This window comes from Phallusia mammillata, chromosome 8, assembly GCF_965637545.1.
Source record: "Phallusia mammillata chromosome 8, kaPhaMamm4.hap1.1, whole genome shotgun sequence".
NCBI classification, from domain to species: Eukaryota; Metazoa; Chordata; class Ascidiacea; order Phlebobranchia; family Ascidiidae; genus Phallusia; species Phallusia mammillata.
In genome coordinates, this window is record NC_137259.1 from 14,768,837 (window position 1) to 14,790,334 (window position 21,498).

The 21,498-nt window shown below is 36.8% G+C and overlaps 3 protein-coding genes across 7 annotated transcripts; 1 reads left to right on the forward strand and 2 right to left on the reverse strand.

The window, feature by feature from the left end:
• Window positions 1–5,221: 5,221 nt before the first annotated feature.
• LOC145205007 (beta-1,4-galactosyltransferase 4-like) lies at window positions 5,222–9,359 on the reverse strand. Its single transcript, XM_080077629.1, has 5 exons — window positions 8,058–9,359; window positions 7,859–7,995; window positions 7,329–7,544; window positions 6,756–6,953; window positions 5,222–5,910 (listed from the first exon to the last, which is right to left on the reverse strand). The coding sequence occupies exons 1-5, from the start codon at window positions 8,550–8,552 to the stop codon at window positions 5,682–5,684; spliced, it is 1,275 nt and encodes a 424-aa protein (XP_079933755.1). The 5' UTR covers window positions 8,553–9,359; the 3' UTR covers window positions 5,222–5,681.
• Window positions 9,360–9,388: 29 nt separating this feature from the next.
• LOC145205010 (COMM domain-containing protein 5-like) lies at window positions 9,389–12,284 on the reverse strand. The gene is made up of 4 exons (XM_080077632.1): window positions 12,043–12,284; window positions 11,545–11,725; window positions 10,969–11,191; window positions 9,389–10,141 (listed from the first exon to the last, which is right to left on the reverse strand). The coding sequence occupies exons 1-4, from the start codon at window positions 12,158–12,160 to the stop codon at window positions 10,040–10,042; spliced, it is 624 nt and encodes a 207-aa protein (XP_079933758.1). The 5' UTR covers window positions 12,161–12,284; the 3' UTR covers window positions 9,389–10,039.
• A 2,110-nt stretch (window positions 12,285–14,394) lies between these two features.
• Window positions 14,395–21,063, forward strand: LOC145205252 (carbohydrate sulfotransferase 11-like). Of its 5 annotated transcripts, XM_080077925.1 has the most exons (9): window positions 14,395–14,639; window positions 15,750–15,884; window positions 16,101–16,824; window positions 17,034–17,188; window positions 18,845–18,898; window positions 18,967–19,123; window positions 19,620–19,831; window positions 20,028–20,185; window positions 20,270–21,063. In XM_080077925.1, the coding sequence occupies exons 4-9, from the start codon at window positions 17,039–17,041 to the stop codon at window positions 20,634–20,636; spliced, it is 1,098 nt and encodes a 365-aa protein (XP_079934051.1). In that variant the 5' UTR covers window positions 14,395–14,639; window positions 15,750–15,884; window positions 16,101–16,824; window positions 17,034–17,038; the 3' UTR covers window positions 20,637–21,063. The 5 variants fall into 5 exon arrangements, with proteins under 5 accessions (XP_079934051.1, XP_079934050.1, XP_079934053.1 ...); XM_080077924.1 differs by lacking the exon at window positions 14,395–14,639 and having other exon boundaries at window positions 15,626–15,884; XM_080077927.1 differs by lacking the exon at window positions 14,395–14,639 and having other exon boundaries at window positions 15,626–15,884; window positions 16,101–16,766.
• Window positions 21,064–21,498: the final 435 nt, after the last annotated feature.

Consider the following 21,498-nt stretch of genomic DNA (forward strand, 5'->3'; position numbering starts at 1 on the left):
GCATAAGACTAATTTTCAAAGGCCTGTAACAATAAGCTGACAGTATTGCGTCCATTTAAAATGGTTTGTTAAATATGAATACAATACTCCATGAAACGTTTAATTTGGGTTAGTTATACCACTTACCTACACCAGTTGATCGTTCGTAAAACTAAAATAAGCGAGAAAGCAATATTTCATAACGAAACGAAATAGAGTAACGTTATTTGTTCTGAGCCGTACTGATTTTTGGGGGGTTTCGGTCAGAACGAAATGAATTGAAATATTTTTCATTCGCCTTAACGATGGTATCTTTGATCATAGTATTCGGTGTACCGAATCGGCTAAATTTTGGTCCGGCCGAAACCGAATAATCGGCAGTTTTGCTTTAAAAAAATCGGTCGAATCAACCGAATCATCTATGACGTCACGCGAAGTCGTACGCTACGCTTTAAAAGTTTATCTACCAAACGTGGCCGAAACCGAATATTTGCAAAAATGGCCGATTGGTCAAACCGAATATTCGGTACATCTCTGGTTTTAAGTCACATTGCATGGAAAATTAAACAGAAGATGTATTATTTAAACAAATTACACACAGAATTGCATGAAAAAACAACAACGACAGAAACATTATGATAACATGTCGTACAACTCTTTGTTGCCCCAGTGTGATTGCCTTCCAATGCGTAATTAATCCTAAATGTGAGGTCCTTATAGTGCAGCGGACAAAATATCAGTAACGGCAGACAAAAGACCTAATTTAATCCAGCAGACAATTAATATTTTTACACTCTGCCTCACTATAAACTTACTGTTAATTGTTACTGTTGATTGTCTTATTACTTGTAGGCCTATACACTAATTTGAGTGTACATTCTTATTTTTTGGACAGATTATTATCCCTTCATTTGATCTAATGTAAACGACAGCGTTTAATTTGAGTTTAAACTAGATTTTCAAAACAAAAAAATTACATCGTTTTCTTTACCCGATTTCAACTACGAAGCGACAGATTTTAATTTAAGTTTAAATTTTCTTTACATTTCTATTTTTAGCTTCTTTAAATGCATTCGTGGATAAAAAAAGTAATATCGATTTTTGAGTAGTCATAAACGGCAAATTTGAGTTTGATTTTATATATTCTACTTTAAACATGCCTAGTTTGTACGTTTTGTCATATGTTTGTTGTTTCCACCTTATGTTTGTCTATCACTTGAGATCGAGGTCGAGTAGAAAAGCAAACTTCTGGTTTTAGTAATTTGCCGATTCAGAGCTAAACAAACTTTGAGTCACGTTAAGATTTTAATCATTACTTGACCCTTTAACTATTTCTTAAAATGAAACATTTGTATATTCAAAACTAGGTTGCGCTCGTTTTCTTAAACTTCCTAAAGACCGGTGAAGGTTAGTATAGTAAAGAATAGTTTATGAACAAAATAATAATAAAGTACTTACCATTTGCAGAATTTTTGCTTAAAAAATGCAGCAAAACATACAGTTAACTAAATCAAATGTAACAAAAATAGGCTATGCTTATTCAAAAGTTAGTGGCCTCATCTTTAACTTTTTATAGTTTATTTTTGGCTGTTTTAATTAAAAGTTTCGCACACAAATGTGCTCTTTATCACATTTTTGAAAGTTTGTAATTTAAACCATCCAAAAAAATTCAAACTTTTAATTCAACATTATGTTAATTTATTTTCAATTTTGCATTAAACTGATTTTTGCCACTTTTAACTGAACTCTGTCAATTTTAGAATACACTTGAGCATTGAAAAAACAATATACGGCACGTACAACACAAATAATCAATTCAACAAATGCTATTATTGGTTCTTTAGTTCCAAATGTGATTTCATATTAGACATCATCTACAAATTGTTTTAGTCTAGAGTTTTATTATGACGTAACTGCACCTTGTGTGGATTGTAGAACTGTTACGTAACAGTTGACTCCGGCATTTCTATCACCCATGATAGGAAAGGATTCAATTTATGCTTTGTTGGTACCATTTTACCTTTATAAATGTTTCCTTTAGCATTAATACCTTTGCAAACTGTTTGCATTCCGGAAACTTGCATTTTGGACCCAGCGCTTCGGATTGTTGTTCGAATTATTCCTATACCTAACAGTAAAATTTGCTTTACTAACTTGCGAAGCGCAATTTGATCAAATCCTTAACCGATAGTGTGCGCAATCTTTTCGCCCCTTACAAAATCTACACGGCAGTTCTATTGGCCTCCAGCACACCTTTGCAGCTTACAACAGCACACCGTTATAACTAACACGGCTTTATATCCACTTTTTCGTGTTAAACTGAACCTTACGATAAGGCGAACATGTATTGGTAGCAAATAACACGGAAACTATAGGGAGAATCTGGTTAGTTAATCTTGTACCCCAGATAGGTGTGTTTACTCATACTGATGCTGCAGCATCTTACTCTGTAGTGCTTTCTATCTGAAAAGCTATTTTTCAAGAATATTTCACTGATAAGAGTTTGTTGAAGCAGTTGATCCAGTGTTTTCTCCCGCTCGGATCAAGGCGTATCGACCTGAGATGTACGAATCCGGAAGTCAGGGGCCTCTCTCTAAAACGTCGTATACCCCTGATAAACAACTGACGTAAGATGTCAATGTTATCGCTGTATTCGGCAACGTTTAACTTTGCTTGCTGCAATGTCCGATGTCTGTAGTGTTGCAGCAAGTGGTTCTATATAAAGTATATGACGACGTATTTCCCCAAATAATCTGCTGTTCGGAGTGCGGTTATCTAAAAACTCCGGACTTTCCATTATTATTGGAATGTGCGCTGGCCTTTGTCAATCTATCCAATAGTGCATCAACAACTATGGGGATTTAGCCTACATCGACGTAAAAAGAAAAATATGGATAAAAAAAAAAAAAAAAATGGACTACCTGGTAAGTGTAATTTCATAACAGACTAAAAGCATCAGCCTGTGTAACTACCCTGGTTGTCACTTATAAAAAACAATACCAACGCATAATCATAAATATATAGTCCGTATTGTTCTGTTTTGTACTTTAAATGTTGGCCATTCGATGGGTTTGTAGGCTAGTTAGGCCTTTAGGTTCATAAGCTTTCCTCCCGTGTCCCCCTTCAAGTAACCCTGTAAGACCTGTGGCCCTCTTAAAAAATGTAAATGACATTCTTAAGTGAAATTCGGTGCTAGTTTCGACTTTAAACAGGTCGAGTAAACAAGAAACCAAAATCGTGAAAAAACTCAATATAGATGAACAGTGTGAAATATATTAGTTTAATAAGGAAATAAAGTTATGGCTCACTGACTTTTAGTGGGTGTTTCAGGTGAGGCTACATCCATGGACCTCCCGGAACATAGCTCGTGGCCCCTATATATAGTCGAGTGTCCAGCATACTCGCACAGTGCTTACTAACTTGTGGGTTCCCGTTCCATTTCGACCAACAACAAAAAAACAGTTAACAAATCATTTGACGGCTCTAAATGTTGACTTCAAAGCTGGTGTTTAAACCTTACTTATAGAAATGGATATTTGGCAAGGATTGTTGCTGCTGTGTAAACACTTTCTGGTTTTATTTTTTCTAGTTTTAGTTTATAAACTGCATACATGATTGCCCTAAAATTCTATACGTTTATTAATAAGGTACGATTTTTTTAGATTTACTTTAATTTATTCTTGTTCTGTTATACTTTATTTTTCTTTTCTAACACGACCAAGCGCTAAATCCTTTCCCGGAGTGAGCTACTTTTTGAAAGATGAAACACTCCGCTTTTCGAAAACATCGACTTAAACTCGTTCTGACTGTGGCATAAGTGGGGCAAGAAATGTTGAACCCCTGTTACGAATCTGTTTGCCAACAAAAACACACGAAACTGGTTCGTAATTAGCCGTCAAAGATCTTATAAATTAAAAAAACATCGTTGACATTGTCGTTCATTAAGTTTAGTTTTTTTACGTTTCCTCTATATGTTAAGAGTATATGAAGTTTCCTTTCTCAGTGTAATTGAATTCGGTCAGCTGTGCCTTGACATACTATATATATTATTATGTTGTAAAAAAATTTGCTAGCAAAATTCATCACCTTTGCGTGACTGCATGGGTTGAAGGTTAAAGTTTTGAAAATATTGGATGTTTTGTTCTGTTTATTGTAAAGCTGTCTTGAAATACCATGAATAGGTTTGCTACACCAACAATGCAAGGGTCAGTTAATAACACCCATTAGAAAAAGGATGAGGTTCGGCATGAACCTTTTGAGGTGGGTTCGATGCATTAGGCTGCTAGTTCAAATCTCCCGCTAAGCATCACGTGTGGATTCTCCGCTGCCACAAACAACACGTCAGAACTGGCAAGATAGGTAAGAATGCACATTCTACAACATATGCCTAGGAATTTTACTTTATTTGCACAAGTGCTCATGCATAGTTTACATCAGGGGTGCACAACTTGCGGCCGCAGAGACGAGTTTGTGCGGCCGTAAACATATTTATTAAAATACATGTGGCGGCCGTGACGTAAATAAAACTCTTTTGCTAAATATTTTGAATTTCAAGCTGCTCTAAATTGATTTTCTGGGACTGAAAATAGTATTAGTAGTCAAATGAATCAGACTTTTTGTACGCCTATCCTATAGTGTGCAAAACTGCGAAAAGACAAGTACCACAACCGTCACAATATAGATTATGACGTCATAAACACCTACGACTGATCTTCACACTGTGCAGCTCAATTTGTGCATCACGTTAGAAATAAATCTGGGTTTTTGGGCGCCATTTGAAGCCATTCACTGAGCGAATTCCCGTGGTTCGATTACGGCGCCATTCACAGAGCGAAATAAACATAACTTAACCATAAATGCTGATTCACCGAATTGCCGTGGTTCGATTACACCAGGGGTGTCAAAACTTTTTTTAATGGGGGCCTATTTTATCAGACGAAGACACTCGCGGGCCAACGTTTTTTGCGAAGTTTTTAACCGTACAATTAGAACACAATTATACGGGATTTACGAAAATTGTGGGATTTTGTTGCGTACTTCCTTTTTACCAGTAAATAAAGTTCGCTGGAAAGCTATTGCGTGAAGTCGCAAGTCGCCACAACGCACAAATTTATCCAAACTATGGTGGGCCATACGCAACCAAATTTGAAACAACATCCGCACTTTGGATACCCCTGCATTAGGCTACAGTTACACCCTGGTAAAATACGGACGGTTTAATACTGCTATAATTTACTTAAGATTCACTGAGTTTTTTTATTGCTAAAACCTCAAGATGTGCATGTGAAAAAGTGGTTCATGTTATCGATACAAACGTCAGTGAAATGTGTTGACGGAAAATGTACGTTTTTTATGCAAAGGAGATAAACCGCCAAGCAGAGTCGTGTGGGCCTATAAGTTTTGGTCCCTAAGTAGGGAAAAATAGTATCCAGTTTAAAGGCCGGCGTAAATCAAGTCCCTTTCGATTGAATCTCGACTTACAACTCTGCCACGAACCGACATTTCCACAGCACAATGTGCAAAAAATAAACTTTCGTTTTTTTCCTTAAAAAGAGGCACCCCCCATGCAAACTCTAAATATCTAAATCGCCAATAATATACAGTATTACTTCGACGGCACCCAAATAATGTCATCAGCTTCCATAAAATCAAACAGTTTTACGTTAAACCTCGATTACACAATAACCAATCGATTTGCGCAACTACAATAGTTCTACAGATATGTTTGTGTAGGTGGCAAACTTCGTTGTGGCCACCACGTTATACTTTATAGTATTAAGGCCATCACTTGACACCCGTTGCTGGCTTGTTCGCAGCAACCGCCACCTGTTTTTGTTGTGAGGGTTGCCTTTATCTCTTTCGTGCGGTAGTGACGTAAAACGACAAATCCGATGAGAAGGACGGCGGATTTTCATGTGCTTGAATCGAATTCTGTGGAAAAGTAATTTTGTGTCATAAAAAATACTGAACAAGAGTTTCGTCCACCAGGTGGCATATTTAACAAATTTGTCTTTCAATTGGTGTGATGCTATAAACAAAACACTAGTAAGCTGCAGACAGTGCACACTGTTTCGACCTATAAGGTCTCATCAGTGCAGCTGGTGACGAGAGACCTTATAGGTCGAAACAGTGTGCACTGTCTGCAGCTTATCATTTATTGGCTCTATGCTTTTACATTAAAACACTAGTATTTTTGAAAAACTTGTAACTTTGCTGACGTTTCGCCCACCGGAACGGCAGAGCCTTTTTAAAGCAATGAAGTAAAAAAGTTGCGAGTACACAAGCGAAAACGAGCAGCGGGGTCCGATTGACATACCTTCTGACCGCTAACTGACTCACTTCATTATTATCTTTTTTCACAAAACTGCGTAATCACGGTTAGTGGGTTATCGGGAAACAATTAACCTACAATGGCTTGGGCCCGCTGCTTTTCTTTGTGTAGAAAAAATGTTAACCCTGTTTTAATTTAATGTTAGGCCCACATGGTAGCAGGCACCTTTCCATTGTTCCGACTTCCGTGTTGTTGTTTTTTATTGTTGACTTTACTCGGCTAACATAGATGACCCACTTGATTTAACTTGGAAAAGTTTCGAAAATTCGAACCATTAGTATATACTTTATAAATTATTTTTTGGTCGGTTGGAGAACTTTATCCAACATTTTTTTTTAAAACAAATTGTATTTGCAATGTTGCTCGACATTCAAACTAGTATAGAAACGGTTTTTGCGACATTCTTTAAACTTATTTTTGTTGCAATAACAACTTTGTTACCTACCTTTTTGCCATATCATCATCTTCCCCACCCCAACCGTGAAACTGATTGGACCAACCGTTTACAGCCTCAAATTGACGTCGGTTAAAGGCTGATATTCCACCAATAGTAACATCTGGAGTGCTACGGTAACCGTACTTGCTGATGGCGATGGAGATGTGACGAGGATCGTTAGTGTTATCCGAACACGTGTATAAACATCTGGAATTTAAAGTTATATCGTATAAAACGGTGCTTCTTAACCCCATTTTATTTGGTTTAGGCCTATACTTGTTGGACGTTTTTGACTTACGAGTTTTTTGCAGCGAAAAGTTGCAACAAATGGACGTGAGACATTGCAATACCCTTGGGTCGCCATAGTCTTGTTACAGTTTAGGCCTACCCTTTATGGGCCTTGCGGGGTCGCCGCTATAAAATGACTAAGGAGCATTGCTTTGCAGAAAATTATATAACTTAGTGCTAGGGAACGTTTAGTTTCGTAGCCTATTATTTTTTTGCTAAAAAGGTTTTTCATTTGCATTTCTTTGTAGTCTTAGCTTTCATCGTTTTAACACCACCAGGGATTCCTCAACAGACCTGTGATTTTCAGGGATGAGATCCACGTCGTGAAAGATGAAACACTTGTAGTCGTCCGCCTTTGAAGTTTCCAAGTAGCCAACGTTTAATAAAGAGGCCTTGTTAAAAATTTCTTTTCCTCGTTGGTGGACGATAAAGATTCCATACTCAAGTCCCTGCTTCTGCAGAATCGGGTGCAGGTGATGTAGAAGCATGCGTAGGTGAAACCAACGATTCCTGCGTAAAAACAACGACATAACTGAGTTTCAACCTTATATTTAAAATAAAAGTCAGTTAAATCGTAGTACGCAAGGCCCTCTAGTCCCAGAACGACTCTTGTCGTGGGTTTAAATCATACCGCAGGCTAAATGTTTCTAGTCTTTGCCATATGGGTATGCTTGGGAGACCGCCTTTAATGGGCCTGGCGTACTTTGATATGGATAAGTGTGCCGTTATTGCTGGTCTGCATGGACGCTTCAGGGATGATCCCAGTATGAATGTATTTATGTAAACTAAAGGTCTGTTATTTCATTTTTTATAATTTCACAAACCTATATGGAATAATAATAGCCACTTTTGATCTTGCTCGAATTCCCTGTGGTTTAAATCTTCCGCCCAGCATCACGTGAGGATTCTCCGCCGCCACGTCATCAAACATTACGTCACTGCTCGTGTTACGTCTCAATTTCTGAAATTTGATTAGACAATAATGCAAAAAGTTTTTGCCCAAGAAGAATAGCTATGACTCACTGTATAATCCAAATCTTTGTTATTTTTAACGTGGTATTCATCACCAATTTTCATGACTGAATCCTTCCAATCTTCAACATACAGAGGGTAATGGTGTCTATTTCTTGGGTGGTACTTTAATTTCCAGTGATGATTGTAATGATGTCTATGAGTGCTTTTGTGAACTTTCTGTCTATGTCGAATGCTGCTTTTGCCTTGCGAAGTGTGTGTATTAACAAAGTGATGATTTGCAGCTCCATGGTCTCCTGAGACGTGCAAGGTCTTATGCAGTTTATTTGTGTCCTTGTTCACACCTTCCACAGAATGAGATTTGTGTCTGTGTAGTTTTAGGGATACCTTACTATTTGAGATGTTTTGGGCGGCAGCATGTTGCTGAATAAACGTGCATAAAAACGTCACACCCGCAATTACGTTCGCAACAATCAGGATTGTTAGAATTCGAACGAAACGAGATTTATTATTGAAGCACATACATAACTTTCCTGCACCCGCCATATCAGCACTGTTTGGTGTCCACAGTTTCAAGTGGATGTGGAAACAACTGTTCTTTGTGCTGGTAAGTAGGTACCTGTGGAAGTCGAATGTATTTCAGTTAATATAGCGTAGCCTACAAACTTTTACCAGACGAAAAAGGAAACAAATAGTAGCTGGTTATGAAGCGTTTTGTTTCATCTGGTTACAAATGATCACCTCTAATTGCCTAAAATGTTATATTTGGCCTCGGCATTTTGATCAAATTTTTTGGTCCATGACTGCTTGGGAGTGTGACCTGATATTTGCCGTTTTAGGGACGGACTGGTCTATTTAATCTATAATGCAGACAAATAACCATCTGGTGAAGCCTAGTTTAATATCCACTAGGTCAGTAAAAATATTGCTTTTCTGCAAAAATGCCATGCTGATTGAGTCGTTCAGCTTGTCACCAACTTAATGCCCGTTTTGTGACTAGAATCATGGCAAGGTGTTTTGTCTGCCAATGTCCTGGTTAAAATTCCAAAAAACGTAGTACCCAGTTCTATATCGTTCGCAAATGGACGAAGTGTCCCCTTTTGTCACTTGCCCGTTTGAAACATCACAATATTTGTAAGAAGCGAGCTGACCCTTCTTTACAAATGAAAACATGGTAAGAGGCATTTTTTCTTAAATTCCAAACACCTGCCTGCAACCTAAAACGTTCATTTATGTATCAGAACCTAAATATAGCTACGAATTTAACACTTTAAATGGCCATGTTTTCTAAAACTCTGCCTGCAACACACCACACTGTCAAACTGATCCGTCGAGACGTTAACACCTGGCATTGCTGGCTGTTGGCTTTGCAACGGCGTCCATGAGATAGAAGAGCACTTTATTGCACATACAACAGCGAATCACGTGAAATAGTAACAACACCACATGACAAGTAACCTCCCTCAAGTGTATGTGGGTTTACTTAGTGATGAATTTAATTTACCATTTTTTGGTATCATTGTTATTTTTGGAACACTATATATGGGTCTGTTCATAGGTTTTACGTCTATTTGGGCCATTATTTTCACCATTAAATGTTATTTTTGCTTATTTAGAGAAATCAATTTGATTTTTGTCACAAAATAATCACAGCAGTAAATGTTGATACAAATGGTGACAAGCAAAATTCGCAAAATTCTACATGAAGATCCAATATTATTATAATCATATAACAAAGAAGCCAAAGAGAATGGAGGAAAAATCAACTATGTTTTTAAAGGCCGTTTAAAGAGGGTGGTCAACACAGTCCATATTGGTTCACTTGGAAATATTTCTCTGGTCTACACCTCAGAAATTGGTGTTTCAAAATTTTACAACATACATACACAAATGCTGCATCTGCTTACAAAAGAGTAAAAGCTAACAGAATGAAATAATAAATAAAGGGTCTATTGGTATGTAAAAATAATCCAAAAGAAGGTTTGACCAGGTCAATGTGTAGTAAAAAAACATCACTTTTGTCAGTTTGTAGTTCATGTGTCAATTTTAAGCACAGATCTCTTCTCAAGCTGTTGCATATGATTGAGAACTTCAGCAACGGAGTAACGAAGCTCATGAAATTTTTCTTTTGACACCTAAAAGCAAACAACAAAATCAGACCTCATGTTTAAGATTTTCATGGTATGGATGATATGTACAAATGTAAAGAGAATAGTTAGTAGTTTTGTTTGTTTAGAATTTTTTAAACAAAATTTTGATTCTGCTAGTGATGGGACGAGTATACCCAGTACTTGGTATCGAACGATTTCAGTAGTATCGATACTCGTGCTCGGTATTGAAATATTTTGTCTCAGTTTTCGATACCATTGTGCGAGTACCGAAGGCCGATTAACACCATAAGAATACGCGCAACTCTATGCCAATATTTGCTTCGGACAGCACAAAATTTGAAAAAAGTCCCACCAGATTACGTATATCTTTTTCGCTATCGCGTGAAGATTACATTTTTCGGCATGTGTTTGTGCACACCTGTACCCCGACCATGGCAGATAAATTAGCCTGTGATATATATATAGTGTTAACTAAGTACAACACTACATTTAGGTACTCGGTATCCAAGGTATGTACATGTGGTACGCGGTACTCGCTTTAAAACCTGGTATCGTCCCATCACTAGATTCTGCATAATTAAAGAAACTTAAAAGTTAATATATCATATTGATTCCACCAATTCATAAAAACTAGCTGAGAGCTAAAGCAACAAGTTTTCCAGTCTTAATAAATCATGCATATTTTGCAGGCAAATTCATCACTTAACTCAAGTATTATTGCTTCGGACCAAATTTGGGCATATTGCTTGATACTATTTCAGTCAAATTCGGGCTTTTTTAATCATGGCTTAAACTACTTTAATCAATGGCACTAGTACAGACAATAAACAAAGCAATAGTTTATCACTTACTTCAAACAGATGGTCTTTATTCTCATCAGTTTTAATATTCATAAGCAGTGAAGGTTCCAGCACCCGATTTAATGAAGTGGTGGATATCGCAACATCCACTCTCCACTTAACATCAGATACTTTGGGAAACATTTGTTTGGTGGGGTTGGAGACAGTTTTCATAAGACAGTTATCGCCACTGAATAGTGCTTCTATCAAAGGAGTGTGATACTTTTCGGGAATGCTACACAAACATTTAAAAAAAAATTAGAACTTCAGTATTACTTTAGAATTTTATATCTATTTATTTGTAAAAATCGGGAATTCAAACAGTTTTCAAGCAAAAAATGGGATCAAGCAAAATTATATTATAAGTTGCTATGTGTAGTTTCCTCATGTACTGTATTATATTTGTACATGTTATTTCTTCAAAAAACATTCCTACATGAAATTGTATTATTACTATGCCATGTACAGTCTGTTTGTGTTCTATAAAGATCCAACTTAGCTTTGTAATTATCCACATGAAGTGTTTCAAACATTACGATGATATGTTTTAATAAAATTCCAGTAAAAGAGATACATATGTAAACCTACTTTAACTCCATGAGCTCCGTTTGAAAATGTTTTTTCTTTATGGCATTAACTGGAATTCTGAGTGTTCTTTGTAAGATTAACAAAACTCCAGGGTAAATGGTTTCAATCAAAGCTCTATCAATGTCCTTTGAAAGGTTTTGGAAAACTGAAGCATCATTTCCTCTCAACATATCAGATGCAACTGTAATAAAGATAGCAATATTATTACAATTGAAAAGATTGAGCAACAAAACTTTTTTTTTCCATAAGTCATCGGTGCATTTCTTGATAAAAAAGACTAACAATGCTAACATGCATCAAGAAAACTTCAAAAAAACTTTTTTAATGCAAAACAAATGTAGCATCGAAAAAAACAAACATTGTAAGAGATTGTTAATTTGGCAGATAATAATCTGACATCAATACAATTTATTTGCAGTTGCCTATAATTTTGGCAAAAAATGCAATACGTTGACATTGAGCACTTGCATTATATAATTATGAAAGTAAAACGATCACCTTTTACAATTACTTCAAAGTTCTGAGGTGAAGCTTGCTTCATTGATTTAATCATGATGGGTATTTCTGGGGGTACTCGAGAACCAAAAAGGAATATCCTTGTTTTTCCTTCGGACATGCTGGCTGCTGCGTTATTACAACTTACTAGCGATTTATGAAATATAAATGATTTTTCTGTAAAAACGAATCGAAGTCCGGTGATTTACCTATGTTACGGTTCATTGCACACCTGACTCGTTTATCCCACTGATCTCTATAAACCTTATAGAGATCAGTGGTTTATCCAGATCGTGTGACGTCATTTGTTAGAAATTGTTTTGCTTGGAGTGCGCAGAAATGTCAATTTGTCCACTCTGAAAATGCACTATTTGCGTAGAAGTCATAACTGGACACATATAATTAAAAGTGTTGATATTTTGTAGGGTTTAAGACTAAAAATGATTGAAGTAATCCGTCTTATTCAGGATGGCTGAAGAGGCAATGTCCCCTCCCTCAAATAATTGAACATGCAATTTTTAAGTGCCACTATCAACATTTTTAACCTTATAGTTTGACTAAAAATTTGTGTTTAAGTGTTTTTTGTTTTTACATTAATAATCCAATTATCGGATATTTTTTCCGCAAATAGGCTATAGTCGCAATACCACCACTAAAGGGTCGTAATTAGGGTTGAATTATCCGGATATCGGATAACCGGTTAACCGATTAACCGAAGGATTTTTTGTTATCCGATATCCGGATATTTTTGTGTCGGTTAACCGGATAACAAAAGAATAGTGCCGCGTCAGCGTTTTATGCATTTTAACATAATTTTAGAAAACACGCAGTTAATGTGCAGTGGTGGATGCAACGAACGACTTTATGTTTATCCTACATATTCCCTAATGTTCAAATTCACAAGAAAATTTACGTCACACTAATGAAACGGTAAATACATCTATTGTAAGGTGATTGGCTCGGAGGGATAAATTTTTAGATACGAAAAAAAAATGTTCGTTTAGTAACAATGTTTGCGGCCCGGTGCATTGTGGGACATCTCCATACATTTTGATATGAATTTCCCACAATGCACCGGGTAACTTGCAACGAAACATAGCTAACTTGCAACGCAAGTAACTAAGTTGCCGCAAGTTAGCTATCTTGCAAGTTTTTTGTTTGTTTTCAAAACGGCGTCCCATACTGCTTAAGCAGTAAATGCGTAAATTTAATATATGCTGGACAATTATGAACACTAAAACGAAATCGGCGCCACAATTGAATGATGTTGGAATAGACTTATTATTATCCGGTTAAACGGATAGCTAAATTCAAAATATCCGTATATATCCGTTATCCGGATAGTGGAAATTATTGATATCCGAACCAACCCTAGTCGTAATACACCCTGGCTACAAAACCTTAAGGAATTGAAACAATAAAAATTATCCAAAAGACTCGTGTACGATCAGATGTTCGAATACTTGGAATGTACAATTGTAACATTTTGAGGTTGCAAAACGTCTTCTTCATGTGGCATCGTCTTAACGTGAGATCGCAACTGATTTGCAGAGCATATTTGCATTATATAATAGGATACAGCTTTTTGTTTTGAGTAATATAAATGTAACATCGGACAGCACGAGGAAAGGGTTTCTTTTTGTAAAGATAGGTTAAAAAGATAATGACTGGACCGGAGCAAAAATGCCAAGAAATCCGTGCAGTCAATTTTGCTGGCGTGGTCCACGTTATTAATGTCAAGGAACTTGTTTTTCGCTTTACTAAGCCTAAATTAAATTTCAGTTGTCCACTATGCAGGTGACCCAGAAATTTAATGATTGCAATTTAATGTACATAAGCCCACGTTTACTCGTAAAATATGTTTGCTTTGTTAGCGCAGTGATGGCAAGAGGGAAGAACGATATCGCTTGGGACACCCAACAACGTAACACCCAGGTTTACCGTATTATAAAGAGTTATGTGACTGCATGGGGGTCAAAGAAAGATAAGCCTCTGAGACAGTAGACGTTTTTTAGCAATTATACTGGCGCTGAACAAGATTAAATGTGGTTAATTAAAACGTGCCTTACAGTTTTAATTTTACTCTATGTTTACTTTGTAATTAGTGGTGGATGGTTCATGTAGGCTACCTTTGAAATGATGAGATGGGATGAGTTTATTGAGTTTGGTTAACATAGCGAAACAATAGCACTAAATACTAAAACAATGACCAAGCCGGAAATAGCTGAAAACCGTAAAAACGTTATGGAGCGCACAAGAGTAGGGCACGATTGGTGGATAATGGTTGAACGCGCTGCAGCTACACCGTATTATAAAGGTGTTACGTGACAGGTTAGAGCTAGAAAATCTATTTCGTTCGACTAGTTAGACAAGGGTAGAGCGTTTTCATGTCGTTTTTATTCAGCTATACCCAAGTCGCATGTGTTTGCAAATTACTCAGTTCAATTTACTGATTGCATGGTACTTTGAGGTGTATGTGATAGCACGATTAGTTCTTGCTTCCAAACGCTTTGCTGCCATTGGTCCAAGTTTCTTAACAATGCATGGATGTAACAAAATTGTAATGGCCTTGCTTGCTTTGCTTGGACATTTGATTTGAGGTATTTTAAAAAAATCGTAAAATCTGTGTCCGGATAAATTTTGAAAAACACTCTTAACGTTCGGAATTTTAGCGTTTTGTAGCCTAACCTACTACTCAAAGGACTAGATCCTGTGAAACTTTCTGTTTAGTAACTTAATAACGAAACTACACTTTTTTGTTATAATAATGCTATTTTGTCAAAAATGGGACTGTTTTGATTGGTAACATGGAACAACATGCTAGATAGCGTATTATTTTTAACACATGTTTGGTGTCGCCTATATATTCATTGAAACCGTCCAGAACTTTGCTCCCGGAGATATGGTAACCCCACAATAAATCTTACCATGTACGATAGCTCCCATGGGGAATTGCCTTTTGTTGTTTATCTCATTAAAAGCACAAACAGTGACTTTTTTAATAGAAGCAACCCTATGTAAAATAATGCACTACACTTATACGTTGTTTAAAATAAACGTAAGGGAAGTTTACCATGTTAACGAATAAGTGGATTAGTAAAACGTTGTCTGGGCCACGACAGAGAAACTGGTTAAGAATCACTGTAAAATATCCGCCAGTTGGCTAGCAAATACGCCAGTTTGAAAATTTTCATTTCAATCGGAGTTTGAAAATTTCAGAGATATTTGTTGCTGACCACATACTCAACGTTGGCCTTTTCAAATTCACGGTAGAAATCTCAATTGTTTTGTACCAATGATGTACCAAAGTTTCGGTTGGCCGAAACATTTCCGACAAATATGCCGTTTTGCCAATGTTTCGGTTTCCCGCCGAACTTTATGAAATTAAACCTCAGACTAACCCTATTAGCACTAACCTTCAGCACTTTTTGCACAAACTGCATTTAAAATCAAGTTTATAGAGCTCTTCTGGCAAATGTTTTTTTGTTCCGACGTTTCGACGTCCTATGCAGGTCGCCTTACATTTGCCAGAAGAGCTCTATCAACTTGACATAATGTCTGGCAGCAATAGCTTTTATATAAGTTACTGCATTTCAAATATTTGTGTTTCGAGTTGTTTGTGTTAGTAGTTTTACTGTTGACTACATGATTTTACGGTTTAACAGCGTTAAAACTAGCATACAGCATCTAAACTTATCGTTATAAACTAGGTAAAAATTCGACTGCGTACTGGAATTTGAATGTTGGCCGTGCACCTATAGTCCTACTAGCGGTACGTGTACATCAGTTTTAGTGGAACTTGCCTAATGACAACAAAGAAAACAATGGTGCTTTCTTGTACTAGGGTGCGTGTGTTTTGTCATTTCCATCTATTGTATGTGACTGAAACTAACACCTAAACTTTTCTAAAATTGTTTTTGCCCTATGTAAAACAGTTAAGCTTTTGATTTCTTTATTGTGCTGTAAGAAATATAAATGATTGATTTAAGACCAGAAAAAGGAGAATGATAGCTGTGTGATTTGTGTTGCTCCATTGATGAGACCGCCTAATTGTTTTACAGGGTGCGCCAAAACTTTACTTGAACGTATGGACTGTCACTATAAATTCGTGTTTCCCAACCTGGGGGTCGCCAAGAGCTTTTAATGGGGCGCGGGGACGCAACTCATCTCAGGATGATTTTATCCTTACCATAAAGACTTTCCGAATACCTTCTGTTTATTCACACGACATGCAGTTTGGTCTAAAATTGACATGACAGCATTTGCGATTAAATACTTCCATGAACGTGGTTTTTGGCTTTTCTGGAAATAAAAAAAACACGAAATAGTGAATATGTTTATCGTGACGTGAGCCATGACCACAATTTTAAGGGTTTGCTGCAGAGCAAAAAGCCGAAATATTACCGTGACATATGATAGCAAATTTATGATGATCACATTCTGGTAGTAAAACCTAAAAGGGAAAATTCACTGGAAGGTACAGAATAATTCAAGTAATGCTCAATACGTTGGGGGTGACAATGCAAACAGTTTGTAAAGTTATTACTGCTAAAGGTAGCATTTATAAAAGTCGCGGTGATGCTATCAACAGAGCGTGTATTGAATCTGTCACTTTTGTTTCAGCTAATTAAATTGTCCTAAAATTCATAGCTAAATTATCAAGTGCAATTATGAAAGACAAGGCCAATAATATGGAGAATACGTTTTGAGCAAAGCCGGCGTCGCAGGTTGGACACCCAATAAGCTATCGCAAATTCGAAGGGATGCTGCGTGTACATTTATTTTGTACGATTTGTAAGCTTACCATCTTGTGGCTGTTGTCAAACATGGCTGCGCTAATTTTTTGTGACAAATTGATTTAACTTTGCACCTGCTAATATGTACGTTTACGAATCATAACTTATGCTTAGTTTTTTTCTACGGTTCGTGGTAACTGCCTTTCGATAAAACATGTGCAGGTAGTTTCTTTTTTTCAGAAATATACTTATTTGCAGGAAACATGAAGTTTGTCTTATTCAGAAAAAAGTTTTTGGTGGGTTTTATTTTGTTGTGCAGCGTTTGTTTAACGTTGCACCAAACGTTGGTGTTGTTTTCGCGTAAACAAGAAAGCCTGGCCGTCCGTCAAGCAATATCACGATGGACGATGCTGGTAAGTTTACTATTAGGCTAACACAAAATAAACGTTTAAATAAAAGGTTTCGTTTTGTGAACAACCAATTAGGGATAAAATCGGAGTTAAAATCGAGTTACGCCTGTACGACAGATAGTCTTTTGATACTTCTTGAGAAAAAATCCTGGTATGGCACATTGCTTTTAACAAGGTGACCAAATTCGAACTTTTCTTTGTTAAGATGTGTTCAAAAAAAAATCATTGACCTTGTTACACTTACACTTTCATAAAACTTCCTTTTTTGCTCACACTTTGTATCCAGTATGAGTATTAAGCAAGCCCTTTTTGCACCAGTTTTGTACGTTAGTTAAGTTTTATCATTAGTCTTGTCTGTGTTGTGAACTGAAAAAGCTAACTCAGCCATATTCTTAATTGTTTAAAATGCGGTGCTGTGTCATAATATTCGTTTCTTTTTCAAAACTCGTTTATTGTTTGCTTACAAACAATGCATTCCTGTTGCAAAAACATGGATTAAATTTGTTTTTTGGGCATTGAACCCGTAATTTAATTTTAAGATTTGTTTTACATTTTGATTGACAAGGGGGAACACTTGACACAGACTTACTTACAAAACACTACAACATATAACAGTTTTTAATAGAAAATGACGTATAACTTGCTTGTTAGTCTGTTCGTTTCAAATCATTTCAGAACCTAATAGGTTCTAGGGTTGTCATGCACATACCTCTATTTCGTCGTGGGTAAACCATCATGTCATTCTAGTTGTCCTTATTTTAATTCCTGAAAAAGGTCGCACAAAATACACTTGTTCGGTAATGATGCTTGAACAAACCGATTCGCTGTATGTCATATCCACAAGTCTTAAGACCAGTGGTTCTTAACCTTTTTGGTGTGGTTTCCCACTAAAGTCAACCACCAACTTCGAATTTCCCCCTCTGTTATTTTTATTCTGATGTTTTGTGCCCTATGTTAACAAAAAAGTTATTCTTTATCGAAATAATTTCGTGAAGCGATTTGATCTTCAACTCCAAAGGTATACTGCAATTTTGTGCAATTTAAATAGTGCTTCTGTGAGAGATTAAAGTTTTTTAGATATATTAAAGAGTTTCCTCTGCTGGCAATAGTCATTTATTGCATCACAATCAACAAAGGAAAGGCTTTGATTCGCGCACAATAGCAAAGTCATTGATACTTTTAGTCTTGTCTGTGATGTAACAAATGGACTTTGGATTTGTATGTGTCTTGTAAGCCTTCCTGAAATTAATCTAACATGCTGTTGCGGAAAAATGTTAGGAAAGTAACTTTCAACGATTAATTCAAAGCCGGGTTCGACCCTCGGGCCCGAGTTTGTTTACCTGACTTACATAATTTCCCTCTGAAAACATCAAATTTCCCACTAGTGAGAAATTTCCCACCGGTTAAGAACCACTGCTTAAGACTATAACCAGTGGTGGGATTTGTTCGCACCGGTTCCATAGAACCGTTTCACGAAATTTTATGAGATGAGCGAATCGGTTAGCATTACAGGTTACTGTCAAAGGACTTTTTGTAACAGAACCGGCTGAAAAATATAACTTTTGTTGCAGAACCGGCTGTCAAAAAAATTGAATCCCACCACTGTTTATAACCATGTTACTTGTTCGTCTTAAGATTGCTTTTATATTCCACTTATAGGTTGAAGACAAAACACCTTCAGAAATCGTACTTAGGGAAGCACCAAAAACTCAGGTAAACGTATTTGATCCGCTTCTGGGGAACATGCTTCAACAAAATGTTCGTCGAATTGATTTTTGCAGCTTGCCATCACCACGACTTTAGCTATGACGCAACAAACAACTTATGACGCAGCTGCTATTAAAGAACGCTTTTTGAGGAGAAAGATGCGGGCTGACCTTGTTTGTCCCAAATTTCAACAGAATTTTCGACAAGCACGGAATAGAACTGCCCAAGCGGGTAATACCTACGAGTAGCCTAAGGATTTTTTAGGGTTAAATCAGAATAAATTTGGAATTGGTGTTACACTGTAACAGTATTACTGATGGTATCCAAACTTTTTTAAGTAATATACCTTTTTATCCAACCATTATGTAAATAATGAATTACCTGGACATTTTTTTTACAAAATTTAAGCTAAACCTTGAGTTTTCAGCGGGATTAATTTTTAGCCCAAACCCCAAATTAAAAGCCCAAAGTCAGGGCAGAATCCAAATTCTTTCTAAATTGTAAAGTAGGCATAAAAGTTTAAAGTTTAGTTACCTAATATACCAAGAAGAATCCGGTTAATCGCATCAATCTTAAATAAATAGAAATCGTCAGTTTCTGTAAAAGCAAACACGTAGTAGAAACTGTCATACATTATCTAAAAAGTTGGTTAACGTCAAAATGCACTTAAGGACCCGAATATCAACTCATATGCAATTTTTATGTGCTTTTGTTACATACATTTCAGGGCCTGCACTGCGAAATATGATTGGCAGTGTGGAAAAACAAGCAGTTTTGTGTTACACGTTGAAAGCTGGAAGTTCGACTTGGCACGACATTTTCTGGCATTTCCGGGAACCTGATGTGGCAGACACAGAACCGTTTTTTGGTCGTGCTGTATATGGAAATGAAAAACATTTCAAAACCCTTTCTTCACAACAGAGAAGGAAGTTATTTACGGTAATACTAATACCCTAAATATGTTAGTTCTGATAAGCTAACACAATAATTCGCTTTTTAATGCTTATAGTTGTTTCGGTTTGCTATTTCGTTTTCACCCTCTACCTCTTCGCCAGGCACACGCTTTTTAAAATCCTGACACTATGAAGCATAGGGGCCAGTGTCACCCTTTCAACAGCTAATTTAACTTTTCCAGGATCCAAATACTGTAAAGCTGATGACTATACGACATCCTTTCACTCGACTCATCTCTGGATGGGAGGATAAGTTCAACAAAGAATACTACTATGACGTACTTTTCAAAAGGCACCCGAAAATGAAAGACTATCCGTCGGAATACGGAAAATGGAACGGGTGAGTCAATATAACCATAAAAGTGTGGGAGCCGGCCGTTAAAGATGTAACATGGATGTTGACAATCTATGCTTGTAATTTTAGGACGGGTCAATGGATGCCATGGAAATCCTTTATTGAATACATGGCTGACTATGGGCCGATGGATGAACACTTTAGGACCACTCCATGCGACGTTTGTACATTCCCATACGACTACATCATCAAAATGGAAACATTTGCTTCCAGTTCAGAATGGCTGCTAAAGGAAAAGCTTAACTGTACACACTCGCGAAAAAGAAATATATCTAACGGCACCCGTATGGATCCTGTCGAGAAAATAAAGACCATGTATTCTGTGCTTGACCGCGGAAGACTAGAAAAATTGGAAAAACTGTTTCACAGAGAGATGGAAATACACGGTTACACATTTGACATTAATACGCTCACAGCTGGTGGTTGGGACGACTAGTCAGGCAAAGACATCAAATATAATCCTATGTACAACAGAAGTGACTGCTAAGCAGCAAATTTTAACATATCAGCATAAATTTCAATTATTTAAGGTTGCTATGAATATTTTTGTACGAATACCTAGAGACCATAGCCTATTTTCAAGGAACTGTTTTGGTTGTTCAAAACGTTACTATTTTTTTACATTAATTATTTTCATTATGTGAAAAAATCGTCATTGAATTATTATCTCTAATAGACTTCACTTCTCCCCGTGTAAGATGTGATCTTTTTAGTTTAGTATATTGTTTGCGTAATCATGTTAATCAATGCTTTTAAAGTTGTTAATTGCACTTGAATGCACTATGCGCTTACGTGATGTGACGTAGCAAAACAGTTTGTCGCGTTGCTGTATAGCTTGGTTTGCATAAAGCAGGGGTTCTTAACCAGGGGTGCACGCACCCCCAAGGGGTACGAGAACTGTTCCTAGGGGGTGCGGGAATGCTGAATCATTAAGGTTGGTTAGGTCTATTCTATATAAATACAAAACCCTAAGGGGGTGCGAAAATTGGATGGTGATTTAAAAGGGGTGCAGCAAGAAAAAAGGTTAAGAACCACTGGCATAAGGTGTAAAACACCGGGAAGCAGAGTTGCAAACGGGCCTGAAATTAGAGTCTGTACCCGGCCTGGACCTGAAAGTACAATCCCGAAAACCCAGACCGAACCCGAATCGAAGCCTCATTGAAGAAACATTATAAAGCTTTAGGAAAGGTCAAGACAACACAATAGAATAGACGATAATAAACAATTGGTGTTGAACAAGCCGGTTTAGGGCTGTTTGACAAAAAATAAGGACACAGAGTGTAAATTAAGTCAGGCCC